Source organism: Colobus angolensis, unplaced genomic scaffold (genome assembly GCF_000951035.1).
Source record: "Colobus angolensis palliatus isolate OR3802 unplaced genomic scaffold, Cang.pa_1.0 Scaffold152, whole genome shotgun sequence".
Classification (NCBI taxonomy): Eukaryota; Metazoa; Chordata; class Mammalia; order Primates; family Cercopithecidae; genus Colobus; species Colobus angolensis.
In genome coordinates, this window is record NW_012114622.1 from 6,545,053 (window position 1) to 6,557,194 (window position 12,142).

At 36.6% G+C, this 12,142-nt stretch overlaps 1 protein-coding gene across 2 annotated transcripts in view; it reads left to right on the forward strand.

Moving 5' to 3' along the window:
* Window positions 1-12,142, forward strand: part of QSER1 (glutamine and serine rich 1) — a 73,709-nt gene that overhangs the window by 579 nt on the left and 60,988 nt on the right. Inside the window, exons 2-3 of one of the 2 annotated variants that reach the window (XM_011936362.1) lie at window positions 664-825; window positions 4,653-8,342. In XM_011936362.1, coding sequence (XP_011791752.1) covers window positions 664-825; window positions 4,653-8,342 — 3,852 coding nt within the window. The remainder of the gene's footprint in view (window positions 1-663; window positions 826-4,652; window positions 8,343-12,142) is intronic. The other variant, XM_011936364.1, reaches the window with a different exon arrangement.

Here is a 12,142-nt window from a genome sequence, read left to right on the forward strand (position 1 = left end):
CTATGAGTCTGGGTACATTTAGTGAATAAGAAGGAAAACCAGTTTTCATGTGTTGGGTTCTCAATGTGTAGGACATACTCATGCCATGGGAAATGAAATGAGAGTATAAGCTTGTTTATTGTTTTTGTTTTTGACATTGTTCTCTTGGCCAGGCTGGAGTGCAATGGCGTGATCTTGGCTCACTGCAACCTCCACCTCCAGGGTTCAAGTGATTCTCCTGCTTCAGCCTCCCGAGTAGCTGGGACTACAGGTGCCTGCCACCATGCCCGGCTAATTTTTGTACTTTTTAGTAGAGACGGAGTTTCACCATATTGGCCAGGCCGGTCTCAAACTCCTGACCTTGTGATCCTTCCCCCTCGGCCTCCAGAAGTGCTGGGATTACAGGTGTGAGCTGCTGCACCCGGCCAAAGCTTTGGTTTTTACCAACAGGGAATATTTATATAATTAATAAATTAAAAGATCTTCTTTCATGCATCTTTGGAGATTTTAAATTATAAATACGCTTGGTCAAATTGATATGTTTACTATCAAAATAAAACCATTTGGGGTTGTAGAATGTTTTGGCCTCAATTTTCAGAAATTTTAAAATAGAGTCAGGAATATAATTTTATACAAGTACATATTTTTTTTTTACTTTGGGATATATTTTATCTTCAAATATAGGTCTTTCTGGAATATTTGATACTAGTGTGAACAGTGCCAGCAGTAACACTAAAGAGTCTTCAGTGATGAATTTTCTGTCTACTGCTGAATCCCGAACTGCTCAGGCTGCTGCTTCAGGAACTACTCTCTTACCACAGTTCAGGGCTCCATCCTGGCAGACAGGTGATTCTCTGTTTTTAGAATTTTTAAGTCCTATAAAAATGCTGATGAAAAATATACATTTGATGGCCTTGTCATTGTGGCTGGGAGTTTTGTTACAATATTGATTTTCCACTGAACTTTAAGACCTGGAATTTTTCAAAATTTTCAGGTGAATAAAATTCAAGAATTTATTACTGGCAGAAATTTAGTTTTAGCATTCTGACAAAAACTAATAAGTTGACATTGAGGGGTAGATAATGATTAAACAAGGTCTGATATAAGGTTTATATCTAGCAATTACTTGTCTACTTGAAAGAAGCAAAGATTTAAATTTATTTTAGTGACTTCAAAATGGATAGGTGGTATAGTAAAAAAATTCTTGGGACTCATTTCATTGTTAGTGTTATATAAAGTTATCCTTAATTGGATAGATTAAATCATTAATAAGAACCACTACAAGTTGATATTATGATGTGCCCATTTTCCAGCAATAATTACAAGGTCTATAATGTGCTTTTCTATTTTTTCTATCATTTTTCTTATTTTACTTTTCAACCGTTTCTCATCAAAAGTTGTATATATATATTTCTGTTTTTTGTGGTATGACAGGAATTTTTTTTTGGAGTTTTTTTTTGAGTTTCGTTGTCTTAAAGAAGAAATGTCATAGTGTATTTGAGAATATGTTTTTAAAGGATAGCTATAGGAAATAGTATTTTAACATTCTCATGTAAATTCTACTAATAGAAGTTTCTCAGTATACCTTAGTGACTTTTTCTTCCTGCTTCTAAGGAGATAATGATTTGGTGAAATAAAATATTTTAAAACACAGCTTTATTTTTACTGCCTGAAATAATTTTATATTTCATGTATTTTCCTATTAGTATATTAGTTAGATTTTCCTATCTGTATAGTAGTGCTGAAACTTGAGAGTTGAAGAAATTTTAAAACAAAAGAAAATCTGTTAATATTTCTGTAAAGTGTTTTTACTCTTGTGTAGTTTGTTTGTAAAGTTTTTTTGGCTTTTTAGGTTTCAATTTTGTTTTGTTTTGTTTTTTGAGACAGAGTCTCACTCTGTCGTGCAGGCTGGAGTGCAGTGGCACAATCTTGGCTCACTGCAACCTCTGCGTCCTGGGTTCAAATGATTCTTGTGCCTCAGCCGCCTGAGTAGCTGGGATTACAGGCATGCACCACCATGCCCGGCTAATTTTTATGTTTTTAGTAGAGATGGGGTTTCACCACATTGGGCAGGCTGGTCTCAAACTCCTGACCTCACGTGATCTGCCTGCCTTGGCCTCCCAAAAGCGCCCGGCCTAGGATTCAATTTTTAACAATTCATTTTTACAATTATTTGTTAAATTGCATTTAACAATTCATTTGTATCTGATCCTATAATTGAATTGCATTCAGAAGGGCTTGGACTCTCAGGTTAGTAGGTAGAAGTTTTTTTATTTTTATTTTTTCAGAGCACGACTGATATTACTATCATATAGATATTTAAAAGAAATTTAATGGATTTTTGAGCACATTAAACTGGACCTAAACTAATGTACTCTAAATGGGAAATAAAAATGAAATTGAGACAAAAACATATACAACATGTAAGGAACATCTTTTGACATGTTTGAGATTATAATATGAGCATTAGATGCATTTCAAAATAGCTTCTGTGGGCATACTGTGGTGAATTTGCTAGCCTCTGTGACTCCCTTCTACATTAATCTAATAAATCATGCAGAAGTAAGTCAAGTAAGAAAGATCTTTTATCACTCTACTGGATAGAAGGATTTCAAGAAATAGAAGCTCCTTACCACCACTTTAAGCCCCAGATATTCTCTGTCCTTTCTAACTAGCCTCTCCTCATTCTAGGCATAACTGTGATAGTGTCAGTCACCATGTAATTATAATTGGTTCTTTAAATATGATTTGATATATGTGACATAAAACACTTACCTCATAATAACCATTAAAATTGAATCCATTATTTGTAACTTTACATTTACTTAAATGTCAGTTCTTTATTGCTGTTTACTTATTATGTTTTAACGCCCCCCCACCCCCACCCCAACACACACAAAAGAACAATAGGAGATCTTTGGTAAAGAGCAGTAGAGTCAGTTGGTTGGAGTTTCATGAATGTCACATGACCCTCAGCAAGTCACATCACCAGTCAACCCCCGTTTCCTCATTGCTAGAGCAAAGGAGTTGAACTATATTATCTCAAAAGACTATTCTAGTTCCTGTCAGTTTCAGTGTATTTTAAACATTTCTAAGTGTTATTTATTCTTTCAAGTGCCACTAGATATTTTCTATCTTTGTAATAGTAATTCTTTTTGGATATTTAATGGAAAGTAGGAAAATATTTTTCAAAGAGCCAGAGAATTGTTTTCCCCATTTTTCCAAAAATGAAAAAAAAAAAATTTAATGGAAGTTCACATAAAACATTTAAATAGTAAAAAGGTATATAAAGTGGAAAGTGATAGTTCCTAAGTTAGGGACTAACAGTTTGTTATTTATTTTTATTGGATATCCTTCTATGTCAAAACATATACATCCACCTTCATCAATGTTTATGGCAATAGTATTATTATGATATGCCATAATTATTTGATTGATCCCTTGTTTATGGACTTTTTGTTGTTTCTACTTACTGTAAACAGTAACTATAATGAACATCTGGTACAAATATTTTTGTATGCACTTATTTCTATAGAATACATTTCTACAGAACTATCGGATCACAAGGGTATACCCAGTTTTACTTTTGCTATATGTGGCTAAAATGCTGTCCTGAAATGTTAACAGTCTCTTTCTGACAGTACTTTATTAATTTCTGATCAACTTTTCGTGATAAACATGCATCTGTTGTGATTGGGAAGTTGTTCATAGGAAGTCAAAGCTTGAAATGCAAGAGATTTTTTAAGTGAATATATTGTGGTAAAAGAAACTGCAGTTCACTGACTGGTTTTTTATATTTATTTATCATGTTAGATGTAGGCAAGTTAGTGTTTTTTTTTCCATTTTAATGTTATGTACATTTTAGTTTGTCCAATGGTATTTTGCGTTGGGACTTTGGGATAAATTAATCACTAGAGATAAGTACATTTTTATTGATTTCTTCATTTTCCTATAACCTTATCAAACTATATATAAATTCTCTTATATAACAATTACAGATATGAATTGCTGATATCATTGTAACTTCATTGCACCTATAATCCCATCACTTTGGGAGACCAAGATAGGAGGATCACTTGTGCCCAGGAGTTCAAGATAGCCTGAGCAACATTGCAAGACCCCATATCTCTACAAAATTTAAAAATTAACCAGGTTTTGGGGGCATGACCTGTAGTCTCAGCTACTTTAGACACTGCAGCTGCAGTGAGCTATGATCGCAACACTGCGCTTTAGCCTGGGCAACAGAGTAAGACCTTGTCTCTTTTTTTTTTTTTTTTTTGAGACGGAGTCTTGCTCTGTCGCCCAGGCTGGAGTGCAGTGGCCGGATCTCAGCTCACTGCAAGCTCCGCCTCCGGGTTTACGCCATTCTCTTGCCTCAGCCTCCCGAGTAGCTGGGACTACAGGTGCCCGCCACCTCGCCTGGCTAGTTTTTTGTATATTTTAGTAGAGACGGGGTCACCGTGAACATCTTGTCTCTTAAGAAAAAAAAAAAGAGGATGGAAGTGGGAAGCTAGCTATTTTGAAATGTCATTTCAAAATTTACATGCAGAACTTACTGGTCAAGTTTTTCAGTCTTAAGACATTTTAATAGGTTATGTAAGTCACTACTATGAAAACATATTAAAGTAATTGTACCATAATTACATAAAAATCTTTGTGCCTTTTCTTTATAGGCATGCATTCTTCAGCAGCAACTGAGCTGTTTGCTACTGGACCTTTGCCAAGCACTGGAACACTTCCACCATCTCTCTCTGCTTATCAGCATCCCACCACCTTCAGCAATAGAAACTTTGCTACCACTTCACCTTTGGTGCTTCAGGATTCAACTTTTAACACTACATCAAATGGAATTTTAAGTCATCATGACCCTTTGCTACAAATCAAGACTTCCCAGGGAACTATTCCAACTGCTTTGGCATTTGAGCGCCTGGGCAGTTCTGTATTAAGTAACAGCATACCACCTCAGTCTTCAACATACCGCTCAGCTCAAGAGTCTGCACCCCATCTTTTACAACCTCAATTTAGTTTGTTGCCTTCAGCACTTGGGGGAGCCCAGCAGACTCCTCAAGCCTACAGTTCAACTCTCTTTACTAGTTCTACTGCTTCCATTGAAAGAGCTCTTCTTCGAGAATGTAGTGTTATTAAACACCATCAGCGGCCTTCAGGTACCCAGTCAATTCAGGCACAACTGACTGGTTCACAGCACTCCTTACATAGTTATCTATCAAATTCAAGTGTAGCTAATTTTCAGGAAACAACCAGGCAGTCTTTATCCTGTAGCCCAGTTGGAGATTCCACTCAGGTGAGCAATGGAGGATTACAACAGAAGACCTCCCAGGTCTCAGTGGAACTTGCTCAGTCTTACTCATCTGCGATTCCATCATCAGGGTATCCTCCTTCTACTACAAAAGTAAAAAGCTGTTCTACAGAACAACCACTAACATCAACCAAGACCCCTAAACCTCAAAGTATAATTCCTCCTGTGCAAACACTAAGCTATTCCAAACCTTTACATAACCAGAGTTCTGTAATATCGGGCCAAGCACAAATTTATTCTACAGCGCAGCTACCAAGCCTTTTATCAGTCAGTCAGTCCCAAAATTATGGTTTAGTACAGCCACATAATGTGCCATCTATTGTTCATTCACAGGTTTATAGGTCCAGCAAGGTGGAGAAATTGCCACCCTTGTATAAAACATTGACTTTTTCTGGGTCATCTCAGACTATAACTCCTGAAAATCAGACGCTTAGTTATTCATCTAATCAGCAAGAGGTATTGTCTTCAGTTACAAATGAGAATTACCCTGCTCAAACAAGAGATCTGTCTTCAGTAAGTCAGTCTCAAAGTTACTCATCTGGTCACTCTCAGGGTTTATCACCAGTTAGCCAGACACAGGTTAGCTATTCATCTCAATCACAAGTTTTGTCAGTTGTTAGTCCTTCAGAAAGCTATGCTTCAGGGGAGTCCCTAACATTAACAGCCCCTTCTCTTTCTTATTCTTCTGCTTCTCGGGCTCAGAATTTGCCAGACTCTAGCCCGACCCAGAATTATATTTCTATGCATTCTTCTCAAAATGTTCAGACTCAAGAGTCATCATCTCCTCAGTCCCAGAAGTTTTTGCCTGGTGTCCAGTCATCATCTTTTGCATCCTCTACTCATTGTCAGACATTACAAAATAACATAACTTCCCCTGACCCAAAGTCTTATGCTGAAAGAAAGCTTGACTCAGATGTGTATACGTCTTCAAAGCAAGAAGATGGTTTTCCAATGCAAGAGTTACAGGTATTGCAGCCACAAGCATCTCTTGAGTCGTCAACCCAAAGGCTATCTGATGAGGAAATCAATGCTCAAGAATCAACTTATAAGGTGTCAAAGGCAGATGACAGATATTCTCAGAGTGTAATCAGAAGTAATTCCCGTCTTGAAGATCAAGTTATTGGGGTTGCTCTACAAGCGTCAAAGAAAGAAGAAAGCGTTGTTGGTTCAGTGACACAACTTAACCAACAAATTGGCCAAGTCAGTAATGCAGCTACCCTTGATCTTAAGAATGCAACTAATTTAATACAGACTCCACAAATAAGGTTGAATACTAAAGACTTAAAGCAGCAGCATCCTCTTGTACTTAAGGTGCATGAATCCAAGGTCCAGGAACAGCACAATCAAATAATTAATGCTTCATCTCAGATTCAAATTCCAAATCATGCTTTAGGGCATGGCCCTCAGGCATCTCTTCCTAATACACAGGTCCTTTTAGATTCTGCCTGTGATTTACAGATTCTTCAACAGTCAATACTGCAGGCAGGTTTAGGTCAAGTAAAGGCATCTTTACAAGCACAGCATGTTCAAAGCCCTCAACAAATAGTACATCCTTTCCTCCATATGGAAGGTCATGTTATTCAAAGCAATGGCGATCATTCTCAGCAGCAACTCCATCCTCAAAATTCTGAAGTTATGAAAATGGACCTCTCTGAGTCTTCAAAACCGTTACAACAACATCTAACAACAAAGGGCCATTTTAGTGAAACAAATCAACATGACTCAAAGAATCAGTTTGTTTCTCTTGGATCGATGTGTTTCCCAGAGGCAGTGCTTCTTAGTGATGAAAGAAATATTTTATCAAATGTAGATGATATCTTAGCAGCTACAGCAGCAGCTTGTGGAGTTACACCTTCTGAATTTTCCAAGTCAACTTCAAATGAAACCATGCAGGCTGTTGAAGATGGTGATTCTAAATCTCATTTTCAGCAGTCATTAGATGTCAGGCATGTGACTTCAGATTTTAACTCTATGACAGCTACAGTAGGAAAGCCACAGAATATAAATGATACCTCCTTAAATGGAAATCAGGTTACTGTGAACCTTTCACCAGTACCTACCCTTCAGTCAAAAATGACTCTTGATCAACAGCACATTGAAACACCTGGTCAAAATATACCAACTAAAGTAACTTCAGCAGTGGTTGGACCAAGTCATGAAGGCCAGGAGCAAAGTTCTGGCCCATTCAAGAAACAGTCTGCTACCAATCTTGAATCTGAAGAAGACAGTGAAGTTCCTGTTGATAGTACATTAAATAATAACAGAAACCAAGAGTTTGTTTCTAGTAGTAGAAGTATAAGTGGAGAGAGTGCTACATCAGAGAGTGAATTTACCTTAGGGGGTGAGGATAGTGGTGTGTCAGTGAACCCAGCTAGGAGTGCACTTGCACTGTTGGCCATGGCCCAATCTGGGGATGCAGTCAGTGTCAAGATTGAAGAAGAAAACCAAGATTTAATGCATTTTAACCTTCAAAAGAAAAGAACTAAAGGAAAAGGGCAAGTTAAAGAGGAAGACAATAGTAATCAGAAACAGCTGAAAAGAGCTGCCCAAGGCAAACGCCAGAATCCAAGGGGAACAGATATATACTTACCATATACTCCTCCTTCCTCAGAAAGCTGCCATGATGGTTATCAGCATCAAGAAAAAATGAGACAGAAGATCAAAGAGGTGGAGGAAAAACAACCAGAAGTCAAAACAGGATTTATTGCGTCTTTCTTAGATTTCCTGAAATCTGGGCCCAAGCAGCAGTTTTCCACTCTTGCTGTACGAATGCCTAACAGGACTAGACGGCCAGGGACCCAGATGGTTCGTGCATTTTGTCCCCCACCACTTCCCAAGCCTTCATCTACAACACCCACACCTTCAGTGTCTGAAACTGGCAGTAACAGTCCATCAGATAAAGTTGATAATGAACTTAAAAACTTGGAACATTTATCTTCATTTTCTTCTGATGATGATGATCATGGATGTAGTCAAGATGCTTATAAAAGCATCTCTACTCCCTTAACTACTTTGGATGCTACTTCTGATAAAAAGAAGAAAACAGGTAAAGTTTTAAAATTTAGATTCATAATTATTACTTCTTTTTCGGGCTATAGCCCACATTTTAAGCTTTTTTCACTTAAAGCAGGTCTGCAAGTGTATTTTCAGGACAAAATGTATAGGTAGGTATCTTAAGGACTTTTTAAAAAAAAATTCTCTTGCCTGTAGGAAAGGTCTGGGTTTTAGGTTAAGTAGTTCTGATTTTTCTTGGCTTTTTGCCAAAGGCAGCATAATCTGTACAGTGTGCCATCCAGATTTCTCTAATCTGAGACATCGTGAGGTAATTGAGGCACTGTATCATGGGTATTGCTGTAGTATAAACCTGATACATTTTCTTAGTTTGCCAATTTTATCTGAAGATTAACATTTTAGTATTAAATATGGCTATGTTTAAATATGTTGCAATAGTCCAAGTGACAAATGATAGCTTTTTTCAGATGAGACAACAGGGATGTTATAGAGTTAAAATCTGAACCATTAAATACGGTTATGTGCAGCATGCATATAATAATTAAGATAAAATTTAAAAATTTTGTGCTGGCTCCAGATTATATACCCAAATCTTTGGGTATGTGTTTCACTTGACTCTGTGGCTAAGGGAGCTTTAGAGGAAATATTTTAAGAAGCATTGACTTATATAAACAATTGGCAGTAAGTATGGAATTTTCTATTTTAAGAAACATGCCAAGGAAAAATTTATTTGTAACAATAATACAACTGCCACCTCTGTGCCAGGAACTAGTAGCAATGTTGTGAGGTACACATTGTTATCTCCAATATACAGATGATATAACTGAGAATAAATGAATTATGTGGGCCCATACCCCTAGTAAGTGACAGAGCTGGAATCTGAACCCAGTTTTGTCTGGTTCTAGAGCCCACATTCTTTCTCAGCTCTTTAGGATAAATAGGGTGGTGCTTGAAGACTTAAACTTTGTTTTGTAACATACTTCCCAGCTTCTCTCTGGACTTGACTACCTTTAACTTCTAAAGTGTTACGTGACAACTGGTATCCAAATAATCTGTTAGCATAAATATCTGATAATACATTTCTAAAGAATTCTCATTTCATTACACAGGGAAATTAACATGATAGAAGGTCAGTCTTAGATTCAAAGACATTACTACCATGGATGTGTCTAATCCTAGTACGGTTTTATAACGTCTCCCCCAGTTCAGAGTGCTTTGCAATCACTATTATATTCCCTCTTACATTCCCAGAATAAACCTTTTGTAATCTCGGTTCTAAAACATGAGTCTAAAACTAGTTTCTTCCAGATATATGTTATCTCATTTTTAGTTAAAATCATCACTATCAACCTAATCCTTACTATTATGTCTTCAAAGTTCTCTTATCACCATCCCTGTTGCCTCATCTGAAAAAAGCTATCATTTGTCACATGGACTATTGCAACTGACTACTCATTACAAACTTTTTTCTTTTTTTATTATTTTAAGAGACAGAGTCTTGCTCTGTCACCCAGGCTGGAGTACAGTGGTGTGATATTGGCTCACTGAAGCCTCAAACTCCTGGGCCCAGGCAATCTTCCTTCCTCAGCCTCCTGAGCAACTGGGACTACAGGCACATGCCACCATGCCTGGCTAATTTTTTAAAAAATCTCTTGTAAAGATGGGATCTTGCTATGTTGCCCAGGCTGGTCTTGAACTCTTGGCCTCAAGCAGACCTCCCGCCTTGGCCTCCCAAAGTGCTGGGATTATAGGCATGAACCACTGTGCCTGGCCTAGAATTTTTTCTCACCAGTCTCTATGCCAGTCCATCTTCCACATTGTCAACAGATTCATCTTTATAAAAAAGGAGAGCTGATTGTTACTTCTATTTCAAAACACCTCTGTGCTTCATGGGAAAAATAAAGATTATATGTAAAAATTCCTTTTTCTGTGTTTTACTCTCTCTCCACCGTCCCTCTTCTGTGACAATTGAATTTTTCATTGTTTCTTGGATGTCTGTCTCCCTTCCACAGTTGTGAACCTTTGAACACATTTTTCTCTGTGTAGACTACTCTCTCCGCCAGTTTTTAGTCTAGAAGATACTTACTGATCTTTAAAGACTATTTTCAAAGTCATGTTGTAGACATTTTTCCAGACAGAATTAGTGCTCCTATCCTTTCAATTCCCACAGCCCTTAAATGTCAATGAAAGCATTTACTTTTGTGTTTTAATGTGTTCATTTATATTTGCGTATTTCATTAGAAAGTGAATTCCTTCAAGCTAGTGCAGGGTTATGGTTGAGAATTTAGGCTTTAGAGTTAAATCACCTTGGGTTCAACTTCTAGAATCATAGCTCTGTGACTTTAGGGCATGTTCCTCATCTGTAAAATGGGACATAGTGATAAAGTCAGTATATATAGATATAGTCAGTATATAGTAACTTCTCGGGTTTTTGAAAGGACTCAGGGACATAAGAAACGTAATGCACAATCTGAATCATTAATTGTAGTTATTATACGGTATTCATCTTTGTATTTGAAAGACCTGAAATGTAGCAGGTACTCGAATAATGAGTGAGGGTATGTAAAAGAAAAGTAGAACACTGAGGTGACCATGAGTTAAAGTAGCCAGGTTTGGGTTTTAATTTTGTGAGTAGAATTCTGAGTTTTGCACATAGGTTGTACAGTCCCAAACAGTTAAAATGAAGTCACAGAGATATGATGAACCTGTGGTACTCCACATTTCACAGTTCCATGGTAAATAACTTAAAAGTGAGTATATCTTCCACTGATGCCAGTTTCCAAATACTTGTAATATTTTCTGTAACATAGGCTTGCTGTTAGTTTTTTGTGGACTGCTGTAGCCATTCTAAGCATATGAAGATGTCTTTAGTTGCAGCTGTTTCCTCCTGTTTTTTGACTTTTAAATTATTTTTGACTTTAAATTATTCACATGCCTAAAGGGCATATTCCTTGCTCTAAAATAATAAAGTTTTCTAGTTAAGTTTGTGATAAAATAATTATCTATAAAGTAAGAAATTTACATATTTACTTTCATTATAGGAGTTGGATTAAGAAAAAAAGAAAAAACTAATGGAACTGTATCTTGTATCAACAACATAAACTAAATCCTGGGCTCTTTTAGGCAAGATGGTGCACAGTTGTCTAACACTCTGAATTCTGTGTTTGCATTAAAAAGACCAATGGAATATAAAAACCCACCCCTAGTTTTGAATCCTGAAACGAGGGATGGGTGCTGTTTTCACCATTCCTTACTCCTTTCAGATTGAATTAAAGTTCAGTATAAAACTAGTTTTTACATTACTAAAATGCTTCTGAATCTGTATCAAGTAATTTACTATTATCAAGTCAGTGGAAGCAGAATGTTAGAGTATACAGTCTAGTTAACAACTTGATTTCACTCAAAGTGACTGGTATATTTTTTCAAAATGAAGGCCAAGCTGATGAACAGCACTCAGCCCCGACTTCTTAGGGGAGCCATGGGTATGCAGAACATCTTTGCACCATACTTTGACCATATATAACGGTTTCAGTTTATAATGGTCTCGCTTTCTTTTCAAACTGGTTTATTATTTCAGTTTTGATTTCATTTTTAGCCCAGGAGTTATGAGGAATGATCAGGGGTTTTCTAGTAGTTTTTATTTTAATTATTAATTTGACTCTTTTGTATTGTGTTCAGGGAATATGTTCACATTTTGAAATTTATGGAAATGTTGTTAGTAGCTTGGTAAATGGTCCGTTTTTATAGATAGTCCAATTTTTATAAATACTAAGTATTAATAGATTTTATTAATAGTGTTCAAATCCTTTATATCTTTTTTTTTTTTTTTTTTTT